Genomic DNA, 21,731 nt, shown 5'->3' with positions numbered 1-21,731 from the left:
ACAGTGTTTATTGGAACAAATGAAACTAGTAGCCATAGAAGTTAAAGCTGAGAAAGTAGAACAGATTAATGAATATGGTACTTACCTGGTATTTTTAGAGAAGGTATGAAATGCGAACGGGAAACAACAAGGATTATAGGAATAGCAAAAATAGCCTTTAGGGAAAGAGAGAACATCTTTCGTGGGTTGCTAAATAAAGCGGTACAGAAAAGGCTTATCAGGTGTTTGTGTGAAGTATTGTACTGTATGGAATAGAAACTGACATGACAAAAAAAAAGTAACGAAAATGACTAGAGCAGTGGTTCCCAACCTGGAGCGCACCTCCTGGCGGGACCTGAAAAAAGAATGAGCAAAGAGAGTGCAAGGTACTGACAGAAATAAACTAAATTCGTAATTACAAGTATTACGAATATTGTAACAAAAGGACATTAAATTAAGTGCTTACAAACAGAACATGACTATTGTGTAAGAACTGTGTTCCATTAAAAATAAATCTGGTGAAAAATACTTCACTGCAATGGTATGCAGAAGTTTTCCTGGAAATAAGTATAAATTGATGAAATTATTATTATTATTATTATTATTATTATTATTATTATTATTATTATTATTATTATTGAATATATGAGAATTCTATGTTCCAACTGTAATTCCGAAAGGGGTCAGCGCATCGAGTAGTAAGAAGGGGACATGAAGCAGGCAGAGTTCACGAAGAGGGACGTCAGGTAAACAAGGTTAGGAACTGCTGAACTAAAGGCTGTCAGAATATGAGTTTAGAGAGAAATTGACAAAATTAACTCTAGTTTAACAGAAAACCAGAGACGAATTGTTAGTAGAGGAGAATAGTCAAATTATATTTAATGAAATATTAGGATGTATACGAAATTTACGTAGTAGTAATAATAAAAGGTCAACGCTCTTCCAAACATCCGCGTAACAATCCATTCACAGACATTTCAGCGATACATTTTCGCCATCATCAGTACTGTTTCGTAACTTTAAAATACAGATATAGGTTGCTAATTGAATCAATGATTATAGGATATTGCTTATTGTTTATTCTCGGTAGAAAGACAATACTACTTCAGATGCATCTTGGTTATTATTGAACAAGTTACATAGAGAAGAAGGTTACAAAATAATAAATATAGAAATTATAAATGTTAACAATTTACGCCTGTCATGGAGGAAGACCTCCATGCACGAACTTCTTACGTGTTGCGTCCTAGCATAATGAATGAAGTACTTACAGGAAAATTGTTGGTAAAGGCTTAGGTCCATACTGCCAAGGTTCCAATTCTAGTGGTCGACTCACTATGTTGTTCTGACTGGCGGATCGACTGTCAAATGACTGACCAAATAACTCCCCTTTGTTTACCATTTGTTTAGTTTAAACAACCTGGCTTTTCCCCTGTATAAGTTTCTGATTTGTTTTTGTATTTTGACATTTTCATTGTCATTTTTAGATTTCACTTCCTTGAAAGTGCGTTTACGGAACCTCAGCCTGTTTGTTTCTCTTATTTTTAATTTTAAAAGTTTTTAATATAGATTGATGAGTTGAATTTACATTACAGTACTTTTGTTATATTATTATTATTATTATTATTATTATTATTATTATTATTATGAAAACATTACGTTGCTCGAAAACCTACATTTTTATAAATCTCATCTCTAGGAATATTGAGTATGAGTTAGTAAAACATTGTTCATGACTGCACTTGTTTATAACCTGTAATGCCTTTCATTACTCGTATTTAGACTTGAAGTGAATAAATGTCGACATATTATACATCTTTTGCACGGAAAACGGTAAATCGATCGACAAGTAATGGATAATGGAAAGACAACATGGTTATAAAGCAAGAACAGTCAAGAACGATGCTTTAGTAATCTATAATCATCATTTCTACAAAGGAGATGATTTAACGAAAATATAGTTCTTCGAGCAACATATTTTTTAAAAGTGATACTGAAGCGCTTATGATGATGATTTATCGCTGAAACGTCTACGAATGGATTGTTACTCGAATGCTTAAGTGAATGTTAAACTTCCGTTATTGCCGTATATTTCTGAAACCAGGACCTGTGTTTTTTTTGTCGCAATTTCGTACCAAAATATATGGGTCGTCTTGCTTTTTTGACATACGATGTGGAGTTTTTCTTTACTGAAGAGAATCATAAACTTCCGTTAAGTGCTAACTTTGCCTTCTTCCTCGCTTACTTTAGCCGTGAACGTTCCAAGTTTAGGGGATCCTTCCAGTAAGGAAGACAAAGAAAGATTTGTAATTTGATTTTCAGTATAATTTTATAATAAGTTCTGAAAATATACTCGGTATGTGCTGTAGATTGTTTTTAATCTTTGTTTTTAAAAAAAATGGAGGAGTTGTCTTTGATTGAGAAATAACGGTAATATTGGACGTGATTAAAAAAGAATAATTAAATGGTTAGCGCATTAATTGAGAAGAAACTGTATTTTAATAGACTTGATAGAAGGTATACTGGAATTAAATTAAAAAGAGGCAGATGAGAAATAAAATTAATAGACTCACTGAAACAAGTGATTCCTAAGACAAAGAGATTAGCTGAAGATCGTAGTGAATGGAGACATACCAACTTGCGGCTCGGACAGTGATAGCAGAATTGTGATAATGTTCAGGCCCGTGGGCTACGCAGGGGCTAGAGTGGCCCCGCCCTAGGCGGCAATTTAAAAAATAATCAAGATTGAAGTATGGTATCCAGAAAAATGAGGTTGTACACGAGAGTGAAATTTAATGTAGGTCTAGACGAAGACAGTGTTGAAACAACACCACGCCTAGTTTTCTTGTTCGCGCTGCTGGCACTAGAAGAACAGGTGACTCAGTGTTTCTTTCAGAGGAGTGATCGGATGGTATTATCCCTCCAGACATAGAGATTTATCTCCTCGCAGAAAATTGTTAAATTTATGATTGATATAGTAAAAGAAAACCATGTAGAAGAAGAAAATGTTTGGAAATACCTTTTAAATATAACACACATCAATATAACAGAGACGCAGTACGTTTCATTTCCTTGTGTTCCTTGTTCATATTCAACTTTTGATCGCATTCAGCTGATAAAAAAATCAGATGTCAGAAATCTTTATCAGATTTCATGACATAGATGATCATTTACAAGGAAATGCAAAATTTTTCAAGTTCTTGCCAGAAAAGTGGAAATGACAGTGTGTCAACATTAAAATATATTCTGAGTTAATCTCTAGGATATGATACACTAAAAAGCGCATGTGTGAAAATATTAACTGTAGTTGTGTCAGCAGCTGCCGTTCAAAGATCTTTCGGCACAATTAGTAGAATAATGAAACCACTAAGAAATCGACTCTGAGGCTCATCATTGGATCATTGCTTGAGGATTTCTATTGAAGGAGATATTCTAAGTAAATAATTTTTGATTCATGTTCTTGAGCGGTATGTATCCTAAAGACGAAGAAGGATCCATTTGGTATAAATAAGGAATGCCTTTACAAGAATTAATACATGATTTAATTATGTATTATAAATAAAATAAGTTTTTGCTACTTGCTATATTTAGTAATGACTTGAACACGTACACGTATTTTTCGTTTTTTTTTTTTTTTTTTTTTTTGTTTTTTTGTTTTTTTAATAAAGAGGAAACAAAACAGTAAAAATGTAACGTGTTTTATGTTGTATTACTTTATGGAGTATCCGTAAAATGAAACTCTCTGGCCAATTTCATTATTTTAAAATTGTAACACCAGTATCGCATTTAGGATTTTTTTCGATGACTTTGGCTAAATCCAAAATAGCAATAACCCTGGTTTTATTATGTAGCATTATGTATTACATATTGAGTGGAAAAAAATGTAGCTTAAGTTTTTTGGGGTTGAAGGGGATCTCGTGCCCTGTAGGTCTTTGTAAAAGCATCTGAGATTCCGATCATTTTCCGCACACATTCCAAAATAGCCCCCAGAAAGATTTTTCAGAAAGAAACTCTGGGCTATTGCTTATTGACTACTATCGGAATCCGTGCACTTAGTTGTGTACGCCTCACCACGTTGTTGGTGGCGCGATATAAGCGGACGCAGCCGTATTGTTTAGGCGTATACTGAATAAGAATAAATAGAAAGGGAGGGGGCACACAATTTTCTTAGACTTAGGGGCTTATTTAAGTACGGGCCTTAATTAATGGTAGTCTTTTGACATATGACATGAAATATCTAAGAAGAAATCATTTTTCCGGGTACTTCTTAACATGGGTTAGATCAATTAATTCTTTTCGAAATTATTGCCAGTCAGATGTTGATTGAACACAAATTTATTGTGAAGTTCAGTATTGGATGTTCACTTGTATGCTGCATATTTTTATTATTTGTTCTTACTCTATTATTGACCAAATGTTGTGCTCCGAAAATTTTTGAGTACGTAATATTTCGTTGTGTCTTGGTTCAGAAAGAATAGATTTTTTTTAATGTTACTCAATGACTAACAGGTTGCAAACTATATTGAAATGACACTAACTGAAACGTCCAAATGGTGACGGCAAATTAACTGTACGTTTCAATGACTCCTTGTCGTATTTTTTATTTCTCTCTCTCTCTCTTTTTTTAATTATGCTTCTTGTAGAACTAGGAAACTGATCAAAATATGTAGTTTTACAAGAAGCATAATTTTTTAAAAAAAGCAGATTTATAAATGAGATGACAGGTGTCATTGAAAGAGCGTTAATTTGCCGTCATCATTTGGATGTTTCAGTTAGTATAATTTCAGTTTTTAATTAATGACTTTTCTAATGCACTGATTTCTGTACCTGCAGATTTGCTGCGGAATATACGAACTCAAGTCCTTATAAAGCTCATCAAACCATACACTCGGATTCATATCCCTTTTATCTCCAAAGAACTGAACATTGATGCAACCGAAGTAGAAAGTCTTTTAGTGTCTTGCATATTAGACAAGTAAGTATAGCATATTCGGTCTTTGTGTAGTGTAATAATTGAGGTAGTCGGAAGAAGGTGTATATATAAATATGAAGGACTACGGTATTTGCAACTGAACATTTTAATTCATACGTAAATGGAGTATTTAAGAAGTAACTGCGAGGAACGAAGCTCAAATTGAGTCATTATATAGTGTAAAAGAGTAGGTAGAATAAAATTAAAGATCACAGTTCAGGTGACGATCTTATTGTTAGGTGTATTTAAATTTGTATGTAACTCACTCTCATTTTGAACCATATATAAATTACTTCAGCTTATATTTCATAAATTGGCTGAACGTATGATTTTAAAAAAATGTCTACAGATCGTACACGCAAACGTTAAATTATAAAAATTTCTTAGTCATAATTTCAGTTACTTAACTTATTATCGCGTACCGTGTATCTAACATGACTAAGAAATTAAATTTTAAGAGAAGTACGAAAATTTATAAAATCAATCGATCGTTTACCATATGACCACTTCGTTGGACATTTCAATGTTTTTTCAGACCGAGCTTCGTATAAACTAAGTGCAGATAGATACAAACTGAAGCACTTTTGCAATCACTGTTGAAGAATTGGGGTACTTGTTGCACACATATATTACAAGTACGATCACGAACTAGGGTCAATCCATCTGAAGTGGTCCAAAAATGGTGAAAGTGGTGGCTCGATCATCTCCGAAAATTATAAAAAAATGAGTGTGATAAACCTTGTGTATGAGAAGGTCAATAACACTATTTACATTGTCGTATGTACAAGTGTTCCTGAATGGTGGCCATTTTGTTGTCGGTGGAATGTCAAGTTTTGCATTTGCAAGCGGGTACGAAAACTACAGTTGCTCAGGACGTACGAATCAGATGAACACCAAACAAAAACGAATGTTTAGAGGAGAGACTGAGGTACATGGAAAATATACAATCTTGCTTCTAAATAAATATAAGATATATAGGATAGATAGATGTAGATCAACTTTGTGAATTCATTAACTTCCGTAACTGGGATTAGATTTCAATGACACTTAACTGATACATTGATTGCCTTAAAACCGCGGTCCAGTTAAGCGATGGGTGTCGTGGGTGCAAGGGGAAGCTAACTCCCTCTCCTATATAGATATGGCAATGATTATGGAGCTAGAAAGACGGAACAAACGATACTCGCAGGCTTTTGCACAACTGAACGCTAACGAAAGCGAGCCTAATTGTTGAACCGTGCGTAGTTTTTGAGATCTAGCATGAAAAAGATCCAAACATTAAATTTTTCCGAGCTGCGACCATCGTCGCGCACATGCCTTCTTCACGTTTTTACCACGTCCTCACTTTTTTCTCCATGTAATATCAGTCCTGATTTTTTTTTTCAATATTTTATTCACTTAGAGATATTACACCCCAAAAATGGCATCAAAATCACAAACTTCAATTTCAAACCCCCATAAATCTACGGTGCCAGTAGTATCATAGCTGTGGATATTTCTGCAGACTCTTTACATGCAATAGTATTCAGCACAAAGCTTGTGAACTCCTCACTTTAAACCATTACAACATTTTTTTCCCTTCAAAAGTGTAATTTTCTGTACTTTTTCTGGTGATTTCATGTATTGGTTTGCAACTCTGCATATTTATTTAGAAGCAAGATTATATATTTTCCATGTACCTCAGTCTCTCCTCTAAACATTCGTTTTTGTTTGGTGTCCGTCTGATTCGTACGTCCTAAGCAACTGTAGTTTTCGTACACGCTTGCAAATGCATAAATTGGCACTCCACCGACAACAAAGATGGCAGCCATTCAGGAACACTTGTACATACGACAATGTGAATAGTGTTATTGACCTTCCATACACAAGGTTTATCACACTCAAATTTTTAAAATTTTCGGAGATGGTCGAGCAACCATTTTCCCCATCTTTGGACCACTTCAGATGGATTGATCTACAAATATTACTTTTTATAATAACTAGAGACTAAGTTAATAGGATTCACAAATTTGGAGTTACTTGTGGAGGTATGCTAGGAAACATTGAAGCTCCGGGACATGGTTGAGCGATCTGAAGTTAGGCTGTTAAAACCAAGTCATGGGTTCTGTTACTTACCCTGCTTAAAATTCAAAAATTAATTCATTAAGATTAACCTGTACCATCCATTCAGACATGTAGCGTTAGACAAAACATTCTCGAGAAGAATGCCGCCGTTTAACGAACTAGGTGTTTCATTTCGTGCTGAACATTGTATGCTTGAATGGCTGTCTAAGCGTAAGTATAAATATTTGTATTTAAAAGCATGAAAGAGCTGCTTTGACTATATGTCTGAACGAACATTGGAAACCAAGTCTAAGGCGTGAATGTTTCGTGTTGTTTTTCCAGTGTTCGTTTTATAAATCCTCTCCCACATCCTCTTCTTTTGCCTAAAGGACACAGCAGAAAAAGGAAAACAAACGTTGCGAATTCAATTAATTCACTGCACAGACGCAACTAAAAATTATTTTCACGAATAGGAAAATGCTACACTCATTCTACACATATTGAAAAATACGCTAATCTTTATTTTAAAAAGGAATAAACATAGTTCTCAATAGCAAGACAAGAAGAAAGACATCATAACTGGCGGTGAAATTTGTTTTTACCGTACCATATAAAATAAGCTTGAAATATATGAATAACGCATTTTTTAGTGTTATCTTTCAAAAATAATAATGCACAGTGACGAACAAATTAGTTGCATACATTATATTGATAGATCATAGTTGCATACAATTAATCATACAGAATAGTATTCAGAATACCATTATGTAGATGATTTTCAAACCTGGTGTCTGCAGTTAGAAGTAACGCGTCAAACACAAGAATACCAATGATAGTTGTATAATTTTGGGGCGTCGATAGATCATGAACTGTGTCCATTGGGATTAAGTTATTAAAGGAATCTTTATCCCAATATAGAATGATATACGTGCCTATAAACTCTTCTTCTGGACGTATTAAATTGTTTTGAAATTTATGTAGTTAGTAAAGTTATAATTGATTAAATTGTTTTGAAATTTATGTAGTTAGTAAAGTTATAATTGAAGAAATTATCATACACAGCGTACAAGTTGTATCCATACTTACGGTATTTATCTTTAGTTTCGTTAATTTTGATTCATACCTCCATCCTTATTTGTGTATTTGTCATTGTGTAGACTAATAGGTCACTCTTGCCATAAATATAATTGGCTACCAAAGACGTAACGAGGACATTTAGCTCCAATCCCGTTCATTTAGTAAATTGTAGGATGTAACGTTCTAACAATTAATCCTAAGACAATATAGAATATTGGAACTGAAGGAAAACGTAGGGAAGAAAACAGTTTGTGAAAAAATACCCATTCGCAGAAGTTCAGCTCGTTTTTTAAAAGTTTTTCATCTTTTACGTTTAACTTTTTAGTGGGTAATTTTGCTGCTTCGGTATTGATACATGTAATTGAATATACAGTCATCTTACGGAAGAGGCAAAACCTAGTGATGCAAAGGACTGCAAAGTAATACCAAGTAAGAGTCTAACGGAACAACACTGCCTCGTAGTAGCCGTGATTTACATCAAGAAGAAAAAGTAGGAAGAAGACGACATAATGTTCCTGTTCGAACAAAGAAGTGGAAACTAGATGGGACTAGTGATGAAATGATTCGAAAGCAAATTACCACTTCGCAAGTACTGCAAATGTAGGAAGAAGAGGTGCAAATGGAAGAGAAATGGATTGCACTATCAGTAGCACTGAGGGAAACAGCAAGAAAGTGGTAGTAGAAACAAAAAGAAGATGCCTCATTGCAGGGTTTTAAAAATCCCAACCCACCTGGGCCCATATAGTGTTTTTTTCGTTTTTTTTTTTCCCAAAATATTTCGATGTCTTTGGGGTAAAAGTGTTAAAATGTGATTTATATTTCAAGATTGTCACTGTCACAACTTGCAACAATTTTCTATTCAGTGCTGTTTTGAAAAGATGGCCGCTATTTTGAAATTTTACGTTGGATTGCCGCCGAAATATATAGGCCCTTCAGCTAATTTAGAATGTCTCGTGCTTCTACACGGAAAATTTCAACTTAAAAGACCGAAAATTGCACTTTGTAGCGTGAATACTCGCTATTTTGAAAAAATCTGCGCCATTTTGAAATTTTACGTTTGTATGCTGCCGAAATCTATACAGCAAATTTAGTGTGTCTCGTGCTTGTATCCTGAAAATTTAAACTGAAAAGACCGAAAATTGTACCTTGTAGTATGTGTGGTGCAGGCGGATAAACGAACAAATGTAGATCGAGTCATCCAGGAGCCTCAGTGACGTTCGCCAAATATGAATACCAAATATATTAATTTAAAATAAAGATATAATATATAAGAATAGAAGAAGATGTAAACAGCACAATTAGGAGCGGTTGGACAAAATGGAGAGCAGCGGCAGAAGTATGTGTAACCGTAACGTACCAATACGCCTTCAAGGAAAAGTTTACAAAGCAGTAGTTAGATCTGCCATACTATACAGAGCGGAATATTGGACAACGACGAAGATAGGAGAGGAACTGAAGTTGCATATTGCAGAGATGAAGACGATGAGTTGGATATGTGGACAAAATTAAGAATGAACTGATTCGAGGAACAGTAAGAACGAGACCAGTGGTAGAAAAGCTGCCAGAAAGTAGACTTGGATTATTTGAACATGTAAGACCACCACTTTCGGAATACGTATCTCACCTAGTGAATGCTATTGATCTGAATGTGGGACGATATGTGGGGAAGTGGAGAGATCATGTGAAGAACGATAAAAACAAGTGACGGACAGCGATCTGCAAAGCCGTCATCCCTTGCTAACTGGGAAAAGATTTAGAAGAAAAAAATATTTTTTTCCTTTTTTTAGTATTTACCGTTTACATCCTTTTCTTTGTGAGGATTTTAGAGATAATAATCATTTGATTCTGCTGTCTGACGTTAAGATGTACACTGACCGAATATTTGACCCTCACTAATACTTCTCGGACATTAGTTAATCAATGTTAAATAACTTTTGGGCTCAAACTCTGATACTTGTATGAATTTTGACATGATGGTTCAGTCATGTATTGAGGAGTCTTATACAAAATGTGATTTTCTGTAACAAACATTCCTACAATTATAGCCTGTGAAAGGCAATGCGTACGCAAAGAAGTGTTCCGGGTTGTCCCCCTCCCTTCAAAGAGATATTGTAGAAAATAAACACGTATCATCAGAAGATGTGTATACGAAAATCGCACGTATCCTGAAATTATATGAGTTTGGGTGTTTGAATCCCTTCCCTCTTGATGAAATTTTGTGTGCACCACTGGTAGAAACTGATGGTGCCAAACAAAAGATATGACACATCTAAGCAGAGCGTCTTAGAACTAACTGAAGAAGTCAGTAACTTTGGAGCTATTTGTCTCTGTACATACTCAACGCGTTTTCTTCCAAGTAACATATACCTCGTATCAATATCAAAATATCGTTATTTATTTATTTCAGAAAAAAAGTCCAGAATATAACTTAAAGTTTCTGAATGTCAAATGATACCTTTCTGTGGTCTGAGGTTATAGTTGTAGATGTAATACGAGATGAGGGTGTAAATATACTTAGAAAGAGGGTAATATTTTTCTTGACAACTCTGATGTAGGCTCAAGAGACACACATACTGTCTTAATTTCGTATTATAATTCGTGTGACATTTGACTGCAGGAACGTGTTAAATGCAAGGGATGGGTCCTCTGGGTTCGCCGTCCACGAAATATCGACTTTTTTGTATAAATTTAGAATAAATTTATGTGTGGTTTTACCTTTTGTAATATAATTTATCCTCGTATTGAAGTTGAACTTCCGCCCAAAGCTTTGAAGCTCTCCCGAAGTAAATTCCTGCGTTCGTGACCGCGGCTCAGAGAATTACCAAAAACTCGAAAAATTACCAGAAAATCACTAATATTGAAATAGTAAAATACAAAAGGATCAAACAGCCAGTCTCCAAGCCAAATTACATATACTACAGAGTCATATTTTAACCTAATGTGTGTCTCTTTAAGATATTATCTATTGCATAGTAACATTTGAAAAAATAATTGGAATATTAGCCATATTTGAAGAACCACACACTAAACCTTAATCTTGTAGAAAATAATTCCTAAAGGAAGTAAGATCCACCATAAGTGATGAAGTAAGCCCTAGAAGTTTTCTTAGGACAATGTTACGAAAAATATTAAAGATATTTACTATTATTATGTATATGTACTTAAATGGACTCTCCGGGCCATCTTTTGTGGTGGTGACTTGTCATGGTAAGCCATCCGACAACGTATGGCAAACAGCACATTCGTTTCTTCCACTGGAGTCGTCTTGTATCTGAATGTATCTTCACGGGCCTTTGTAGCCGGTTACTACGGAATACACATTTTTCTGACGGTCCACCATTATTTCTATAATTTCACAATCATGTTAAGGTTAAACTGTTTGGGAAATGGCTGTGATATGCCTTTTCCAATAGCGACCTAATTTTGACGGCATTGCACTATTGCACACACTTCATTGCAGATCTTCATAGGGGAAGTCACAGGCAGAATAATAAGCAACGAGTCTTCTTCCTTCTCTACGTCTTACGCCTGGCAATGGCAGTGGTGCATCGGACTCCTCCATATGTATTCTGTTACCCTGATATTTTGTCGAATATTTTTCAATCTCATCAGATGAAATTTGTGCTCTTTAGGCTTATAATGATAAGCTCAATGATTATTACTAAAAGAAATTTTGAAAGACGAAATAATAAATATTATTGAACTTCAGTGAAAGTCATTCATTTATAGTTAAGAATACCATGGGACAGGAGCCATGGAACTACTTCTCAATTTGCAGTTTTTTACACAGATGAATGCGGTTATCTTTGCATATACACTCACTGGACAAAAAATTAGTCACCCTTGTGCAGAAGGAGAAATGAATCGTAAAGCCTGTACAGATGGCACAGCAGTCGAGTCACGTGCACAACTGTGAGCGTACTGCCTCTACGGAACTATAAGGCAGCTTCAGTCAGTGAGACAAGTGTATTGCAAGTGGACAGTGTCCGTCAAAATGGGTAAAAGTAATGATGTAACAGAGTGGCAAAAAAGGGGCAATCGTGTTTGGCCGTGCCCATGGTCATACGGTGAAGGAAGGTGCTGGATTTGTTCGTGTTTCGCAGTGAACTGTTCAACGCGTGTACAAGTAGTGGTGTCATACACGTGGCCACGAAACACGGCGTCAGAATTGTGGTCAGAAGAAGATCATGACTGAAAGGGATCGGAGACGCGTTTCTCGGCTTGTGAATGAAAATCGGTTCCAAACCCGACAGGAATTGCTGCAGACAGTGAATGCAGGTCCATCCCAACCTGTTAGCGAAAGAACAGTACGACGGGAACTGCATGCATTGAACATTTGGAGTCGGGCACCTCGCAAGGGGCCATTACTCACACAGGCACATAAAGCTGCTCGTCTTCAATGGGCCAGAAATCACCAAACGTGGACAGTAGCTGACTGGCGGAAGGTAATGTGGTCTGACGAATCACGTTTTTGCTTGTATTCCAATGACGCACGTCGTCGAGTGCACCGAAGGTCACATGAAGCATTTCATCTTGAATGTGTGCAAAGGCATCAAGGGCATGTTCAAGCCGGTGGGGGGTCTGTGATGTTTTGGGGGTGTTTTTCTTATCATGAATTGGGCCCACTTACTGAGGTCACCACTACAATGAACCAGCATGTGTATTTGAACATTCTGGATGAGCAAGTGTTGCCTTTCAGTCAACATCTTCATGATAAGTATGCTCTGGAGACTCCTATTTTTCAAGACGACAACAGCAAAGTTCATAGGGCTAGAACAATTTGTGTGTGGTATGATGAACACTTCCGAACCCTCTTCCATCTAGATTGGCCTGCAAAGTCACCAGACTTGAACCACATCGAGAATCTGTGGGACATGTTGGAACAGCAGGTAAAACGCCGAAATCGGCATCCACGCAGTTTGGCGGATTTGCGCGATCAAATCCTAAACGAGTTGCTTCAACTGGATGTGACATACCTGAAAAACCTTGTGGACTCGCTTCCAAACTGAATTCAGGCGGTTATCAAAGCCAGAGGTGGTGTTACACGCTATTAATTACTGCTGTTCACGAATTCTTGAGGGGTGACTAATTTTTTGTCCGGTGAGTGTATATATTTAGTGATTGTTTGATGTTTGAAACAGTTCACGCCCACATTAAGCCTGCCATAATCCATGTGAAAAATGAACTGCCTCAGATCTGCCAAATATTTCATTGATAATCATTGCCACTCATAAGAAGGGGGTTCGAGGAGACCGTTAAAAAGAATCTTAAAAAAAGGTGTAATATTTCCAACAGCGACAGACTAATTATTTTTCTAGAGATTAAATGAAATTAAATAAGATTTAAAGAGATGAAATTAGCTACTTTCAAAACACCCTTTGGTAACAAGAATTAATTAGTTGGTTGGTTAGATTGGAATTTAGTGTTTCTTTCAGCACGGAGGCTATATGAGACGTGGAGATGCAGTTTGAAGTGGAATCTGAACCTCCGTAATTCGTTCAATCGAACCCAGAACTTCATACACCAAAGGCGCGCGCTAGCTTCTAGCCTAGCAGGGAGGGGGACCAGAATAGAGTTTATTGCAGGATAATACAGAAGTTTAATGTAGTTGATAATACAGAACTGTTGAATTGTTAGTAGACTATTTTTGCAAAAATGAAGTTAGCAACAATGCTTTCCACCGTTGGCTGTGATTGACTTTAGGTTTGGAGGGACCTCACCTTTCTGAAGACCTTTCAATTTTATGAGACCGTGTTGATGATGCAGCGTGCGAATTTAAAAATTGAGAAACTTATATTTACCGTGCCATTATTGTTTTGCTTAAAATTTTTCTTTTTTCAGTTTTGGTGTAGCGGCCCCGCGTAGCGTAGTCCCTTACGCTCTCGACTAGAAAGATGAAAGGTTCTGGGTTAGTGTGCTCACGTCAACCCTCATACGTGACGGCTTAAGGCCATAAATGCCCATAAATATTTATAAATAAATAAATAAATTTTGATGTAAAGTGAGTCCAATAGGAACTAGTATTAATGCAGACTTTTTGTTTTACTTATTCTAATTATTATTTTTCTTCATTTTTTCAGTACAATACGTGGCCGAATAGATCAAGTGAACCAGGTGTTGGAATTAGACAAACAGACCCAGGGCGCTGCTCGATATAACGCTTTAGATAAGTGGACAAATCAACTCGCCAGCTTACATCAGGCTGTTGTTAATAAGATGGCCTAAAAGTGTGATATAAACTCGTGAACTACAGATATTTTGGAATTAAACAATTGTTAGTGCCGAGAGAAAGTGCGCAGATTTTCTACAATGCTAAAGAGAGAAACGAGGTTATGAAGCTCAAAAGAACATGGTGTTTACTGTGTCTACCAACTAAAAGTATGTGGGTGTCGTGAAGTATTGAAAGTGAAAACTGGGTGTGCTAATTTTGTTCCTCACCATCATTGCTGCAGTCATTCGGCATTTTGACTTTGAACGAAAAAAGAAAAAAAAATCACAGCATCATTATTTAATTCTGAATGCTTAATGCATTCAACTGTAACTTAAAATCGTGGACAGTTAATACATAATAAAGAAAAATAACATTTGCGTAAGAAAATATTTGCGTCATTTTAATTTAGTGTATAATGGCGTATGTGATACGGACAGTTAACGGCAAATGCCTTTTCATTAGCAGACGTTTGGATGTTTAATATGAAATATTCACCAACCTACTTTTCTTTTCATTCCTCTTGATTTTTTTCTTTCTTTATTTTAACATTCTGTCATCCACTGTATGCTGAAATTTTTGCCCAGTTTAGTGTTACTCTTGCCACCAGTAACGTATTATGTGATCTATTTATATATGCACATGTGTAAGTAAGCTTTAGTTCGTGCTGTATATTATTCTAAAGATCTTTATTTAGTTTCCCCCTTTAATATTTCCCTGCAGTGAAATATTAAATTGAATTGAAGACATGTATATTTGATTACGCTGTACAGCATTTGATAAAATACCATAGTAAGTAAACTAGAAAATTAATTTATCAATTTATGTTTACTACATTTTTAATACGGTTTCTATGATGAATGCTGAGGGTTTTTTGATCTTCCATTGCATTTAAATTCAGAAGACAATAGAAATGCTAAGAGTCTCTTAATTGATTGAGGAAGTATATGTATATGCGTTCTAAACTAACTTACTTCTATGAATGAAGGGTTATTCCTTTTCCATTGGTGATAACTAGTAATTGTCTGAGAATTCTATATCCATTCTTGGTACCCTTGTACACGTATTCATTAATCCTAAAGATACTGAGTTGCAGTTGAGCCATTTAAAAATACGTATACAAAAAGTACATTCTTTTTAGGTTTAATGGGCTAGTTATGTTGATTGTTTTTATCACCTGAAATGGTGTATTCTAAGAATTAACTTAATGAACCATGATGAGGATGATGTTTTATTTATGGTTCCAAATGGTGTGTAACTAGATTTTGGGCAGCTAGAAATATTGAACATGAAGTTCTTCTACCATGCTCTGAGTATGCTGATCTTTCCGATAGGCACCATATTTACGAAGTTCTTTTTGTGGCAGGTGGAAAGGATTGCATATTATTAAAAGGACACCCCTGCCGAATTGCACTAAATGGAGTAGCTAGATCAAGAGTATCTTTTAGGAGACGACCCAGTAGATAAGTTGGCAGAAATCAAAAGGATTTCCACTAATACCAAGCATGGTCAGAGCGAATTTAACGGCTGGAATAGTGTAGTATGGGAAACAAGAAACTCTTGCACTATTTCTCGTATTCGCCGACAAAAGAAAGGGACAGAGAGAACATACAATTTTCATTCGCAGAATAAAAATAGTTCCAAAGGTAGGATATCCTTCATTAAAGTCTACTTGGGAGTTAGGTCATTTGCAGGATAAAAAAAAAGCTCTGAAGTTAAAATATCTTTGATTAAAATCTACTACAGTGCAATAGATGCTACTTGTCCCGTGTGACAGCTAGCTGCGTGCACGTGGTGCTCGATGCTGCGTTGCCAGCTTTTGCGTCGGGTATGGAAACTACACGAGTAGAACGAGTGAATTATTTCTTGTTCCATATCAACGTTTACTAAATGTAGAACGCTTATTTAAACACGCACTCATGAGGGAGACAAACATTATTGTAAATTTCATTGGTAGAATATTAAAGTACGGTAAATCCAACCATTCCTCCCTCTGACTTTATTTCTATAGGAAACTTTTACGTTCACTGCAGAAAACAGGAATTTCCATACAGCTGTAGCAAAATTACTAACATCAATACTGAACCTTGTTTATAATTACTGAACTTACGTTTGTATACCACATATCGCAAACAACACGTCTTCATTTTGAACTCGTGACATTTGTATTGCTATAATTTTAAAAATTAATATATATAGCAGTAAAGAAGAAAGAGAAATGTACTTACGTTTACTGTGTGATTGGGGATACTCCCAGTGAAGAATCACTGTAACTTTCGGAGCTGGAATTAACAGATATTATCACTTCCTCCATACACTGTTCAAGTATTCCCTCTTTATCCCATTGCTCGTCTAGGAGCTTCTTCGAATATTGAACAATTAGCCCAGTCTTCCGCAGTGACACTATCAGTTGCTTCTTTTGTAAGTCTTTCCACTTCTGCCACTGTGATTTTTTTATTTTCCCTCGCGACGTATCCTTTTACTTGCGCCCAAATATTTTCTATAGGGTTGAAGTGGGCGTGGTAGGGGGGAAGTCTTATGACCTGGTGACCCTTTTCCCTTGCTAATTCGTGGATTCTGTACAAAGGGAATTTGGGCTTGTATATGGTCACCAGTTCTAGAAGCTCTGCCTTCTTCATGTCAGGTTCTAACTGCACATTAGTATTGCGCTTTAACCAGTCCAAGACCTCACTTCCGGGACTGAGTTGTTGGAGGTTTGTCGAGCATAACAGAATGGTATGGGGCATTGTCCATAACGATGATGGATTTAGGGGATATATTTTCCAAGAGATTCTTGGAACCACTTTGTAAATGTATCGAAGTTCATTTCCTCGTGATAATCACCAGTTCTTTTAGATCTGAAAATGAGGAGGCAGTTTGGGACAAAACCACGAGATGTGCCAACATGAAGAACAATTATTCTTCCCCCCTTCCCTATTGGTGCGTTCATTGTACTATGCGCAGCATGATCGGTCCAGCCTTTTTCTAATGTGTGGCCTGCATTGACCCATGTCTCATCTAACCAAACTACATTATTATAATCACATTTCTTCATAGCTCTGAGGTACCGACAACGCCAAGCCACGATGTCACTTCTTTCCATCAGCACTGTGCGTTTGGAGAATTTATTAAATTCGAACCCCAGGTCTATGAGACAGCTTCTAAGTGAGAACTTACTTCCGTGGAACAAGTTTGCTTCTTTAAGGCTGACTTGGAGCTTGCTTAATGTAGGATGCTCCTTGCGCATATAATAAGAGTAAATGTGGCGACGAAGGGCATCCCACTGGAATGAATCGAGATTTGTGACCTTCTTTTCATAGCAGTGATGTTTTCCTGGAGTTTCAAGCAGTACCTGCGATGGTCCAGGCTCGTCCTTTCCTTGTTCTTCTTTCTCAAGTTCCTCTTCTTTCCTTATTTTTTCTTTCCCAATTCGCGCCACTGTTTTTCTGCTGATTTTAAGGGCAGCTGCTGCCCTTTCTGTAACTCGATTTACATCGATAAGAGGACCACCATTTTCTCTTTTCCACTCAAAGTATTCGCGTAGTGAACACACCATCTCGCGAGCTTGGCCTCGTAAAGCGACACCCTGTCCAATTTTTGAATATTTCTTTACAGGCGAATGAATTCTTCGTCGCCCCCTTCTTCGACGAACAAGATTTGAACTTTCTCCCACTTCATCCATTTTAGAGGACATACACACACACGCACAAAAGAGAGAGAGAGAATTAGAAATAAATAATGCAGTAAACACTGAAGTACCGTATATACGAAACACCAAATTATTCACTGCAAGTAAATCTCAGTTTTATAAAATTAAATGACACAAAAGAGAACTAAAACGAATGCTACTAGCGGGTCCACTAGTCAAGTTGACATCCGACTAAAACAATGTGCATTTGTTTATATTCAAACTGGCAACGTGCGGAGAGGGTGGAATGTTTACCACTGCAGAGCGAGAGAAATGAGCCACTATAATTGGCTGAAGGTGCTGTTGCCGTGGAAACAGTCTTTCTTGGCTGATTGTTATGACCACGTGCAGGAAGAAAAAAACAAACAGGAAAACAAGTGTCACATGGGACAAGTTGTATAAATTGAATTATAGAGGCGGGGGGATTTTTCGGGAAAGATTTTGGGCAAGGCATAGCAATATTGGAAACATAACTACAGGTAACAAGAGAAGCAAGACACAAAGAAGAAACAATAGGTGAAACAAAATAATCCGAGGCCTGGTAGGAACCTGTGAAGCTAGGAAGAAAAGTGGTGGGGAATTGCGACGCGAAAAGAATAGGATCTCTGACTCAGGTAATGAGAAAGGCGTGGTAATGGTGAGTGAGTAGTAATTCTTGTTAAGTACCTGAAAGAGAAGATAATGTTTGTAGAATTCGGTGATAAGGGAAAGACGTGATACAGACATACACATTTCTCACTGTAAACAACTAAATAAGTAGAGGAAAAAACTACAATAGAATAAATCGTAGGCAAGGAGGAATGTTTGCAAAACTGTAATGAGAGATTTTAATGTGGTTGTTGAGAATGGATAGGAAGGTAGTTTCGGGGGCAAATATGAGTTAGGCGTGTGTATGAAAGATGAAGAAAGAAAAAAAAATGGCCAATTTCTGTTAGGCGTGTGTATGAAAGATGAAAAAAATTGGCTAATTTCTAAAGACAGAAATCATTCTTAATTGCCAGTGAAAGAGCAGACATATATGGAAGTCCTGAATAGCTGGCCGCATATATCAAATACTTAGTGTTTTGATTCAGTAGTATAAAGAACACGGAGACTCAACAGAGCGGACACTTGTGCTAGTCGAAGTGGAAATCCAACTGGAAAATACAGCTAGAAGAAAAGTAGGGAGCAAGGAGTTGGATATTGTGAAAAATTTAAAGAATCGATTCATATGAAACTTTGAAGAAACGGAAAAAGGTTCAAGTGCAGAAAAGATAGATGCAATTAAAGAAGTACTATGCTTGCATTAGGTTACAGAGAAAGTAGTAGGGTACCGCAAAGAAGAGACTGAAAAACTAAACTTCGACCATTAGCAAATTATGGAGCTGAGGAGGAACTTTCAGTAACGGAGAGCAGATGCTATTAGTTTTTCCAGAATGATCGGTGAAAGGTTTGTAGAAAAGGGCCACAAAGTCGCAGGCAGATATGTAGGGTGTATTCATTTAAAAAAGACTTTTGACCAAATGAGCTGGAAAGTTTTTTTTTTCTCTTTGATGAGTGTTTTAACGAAGGTTGGTTGGAACGAAAACCGAAGACTCATAAACTAACAAGTAAAAAGTTAAAATGGGCGAAGAAAATTACAAAGGAGAGTGCACTTCAAAAGGAAGTGTGACAGGAATATTGCTTTTCACAAATGTTATTTAATATTTTATCTAGAAAAGATAGCGAAGGAGAGAAGTGGATTTTTCGGAGGGAATTGGAAGGATTAGGTGCTTACGTTGTGTCTCTTTTTCCAGAATGTGAACAAAAAAGATATGTTGTTAGAGAATTCGAGAAAAAGCTGTGAAGAATATGGGATAAATGTTTGAAAGAGAAAATCAGTGGAAATAGCAACGAAGCTATCTTTCTCAAATATAGAAATAGGAGAAAAGAATATGGAAAAGATGAGTAGCTTTCGGTGCCTGGGTAAGATTGTTAGTGAAGACGAAGTGTAAACGAGAAATGGAAACAAGTAATTAAATCAATGAAGAAGAAGGAAAGTATATTTTGTTAAGAAAAAGACATGGACATTACGTGTCATTGCAACAAAAACAATTAAAGGTTTCTAAAATGTTGACATGGAGAAAACTAGCAGGGTCAAACTGAAAACACATGAAGAAGAACTAGAAATGGTAAAAGAAGAAAGTACGATATGGGATGTATTAAAAACTCGGAAGGAAGAATGCTTGAGAGATTGCTGCTTGATTCAATAGGATGCATATTAAATACATATTAAAATTTTGCTTACCTGAAAGTTCCCTTTCATTTATTTAACTCGATACGTTTCTGCAAATGGTTATTGTCATCGTTAGCACAGATCCTTTCAGAAAACTACTATTGCTTGATGAATTACAGCTGAAGACGAAAATGTACTCGCTGTACTAAAGTTAAGTAAATAAACTGGCTTCTTTCTTCCAATTTATTTAGTCTAAACACCTCACTTCTTTAGTTTAATGTTCCACGATTATGCATCGAGGCTAAGGGAGGCTGTGATGATGAAATGAGTGATAATGGTGGAATGAAGGAAGTGGGAGAACCCTAAGAAAAGCCACACACACGATGTTTGTCCACCGCAAAATTCACTTTGGATTGAAACAGGAATCCCACGCACCAGAAGTGAATGCTCCTTCACTGAGCCACCGCAGCCAATCGCCTCACTTGTGATAAGAATGAAAATGAGATGATTCATTCCAGTAAATGTTATTTAAAAGACATTGTATTTCATTAAATATTGTATAAAAGACACTAAAAATAGAAAAAATAGATATTTAGACTATTAACAAAATAATCACAAAATTGGAAGAAAGACAACAATTTACTCAACTTGAATACAGTGAGCAATTTTTCGCACATTTAGCAGGATTGTAACCGGAATTTGTAACTAAGATGAAGATATTCTTTTAGAAATTAAGTATGATAATTGTATTTACACGAAGGTTCAGTGTCTGATGAAGGTAGGAACGTCCCATTTTGACACCCCCCCCCCCAAAAAAAAAGACTGACGCAGTGAGCAGTATTTTTCTCAATAAAACTAGTTTCCTTCTTGACAAAGCTTTTTTTTTTTTTTTTTTTTTTAAATAATAATAACATTTCCTCTTTATATTTTACCAAATCAAAATCGAGTCCGTGAGTTGCACAGATTCCCAAAGTTCGCATTATATGGTAGATTACGTTTCGTGTTTGAATGTCTTTCAAGTTGCATAAAAGATAGTTTTCACTTCAAAGAAATAAAGTAGAAAGTGGTATAGATATTAAATGGATTACACTCTCCGTAATAATAAGTGGTATTAGTGAGCATAAACATATTCCAAATTATGTTTGAACTTTTCAGTAACAGTAATACTATTAAACTTTACAGTCAAATATTTTGGCTGCGTAAATTAATATTTACGTTACTCTAAGAATGAGAGGAAGAACGCTTGTAAACAACTAATTTCATTTACTGGTTTTCAGTTCATATTTTACCTATATTTTGCGAATTCGCGTGGATGTAATTTAGTTTGAGGCCTTCATTACTGTTAGTTATTCCCAGCTTTTCCAACTGTTATTTACATAATACAAATTCAAGATATATTGTGATTTAGTTCTTTAACCTGTAAAATACTCGCGCCCTTTTTTGTGACAGCAGCGCTCACACGGGGGTCTAATAGATCCCCAAATTGATCATTTTTTTTACAGTAAAAATATTTTTTTTAAATAATTAGGAGAATATAGCACAACTCTAGACATGTTTTTAAAAGTATTTG

At 36.1% G+C, this 21,731-nt stretch overlaps 1 protein-coding gene across 1 annotated transcript in view; it reads left to right on the top strand.

Moving 5' to 3' along the window:
- alien (COP9 signalosome complex subunit 2 alien) overlaps nucleotides 1-20,968 on the top strand; it is a 57,496-nt gene extending 36,528 nt beyond the window's left edge. The window contains exons 8-9 of the mRNA XM_081747258.1: nucleotides 4,813-4,954; nucleotides 14,152-20,968. Of these exons, the coding sequence (XP_081603384.1) occupies nucleotides 4,813-4,954; nucleotides 14,152-14,296 (287 nt within the window). The 3' untranslated portion in view covers nucleotides 14,297-20,968. The remainder of the gene's footprint in view (nucleotides 1-4,812; nucleotides 4,955-14,151) is intronic.
- Nucleotides 20,969-21,731: the final 763 nt, after the last annotated feature.

The sequence above is a fragment of the Thermobia domestica genome, chromosome 2 (assembly GCF_964235325.1).
Source record: "Thermobia domestica chromosome 2, izTheDome1.hap1.1, whole genome shotgun sequence".
Taxonomy (NCBI): domain Eukaryota; kingdom Metazoa; phylum Arthropoda; class Insecta; order Zygentoma; family Lepismatidae; genus Thermobia; species Thermobia domestica.
The sequence above is the reverse complement of the archived record's forward strand: the minus strand, read 5'-3'. Positions and strand labels throughout refer to the sequence as shown.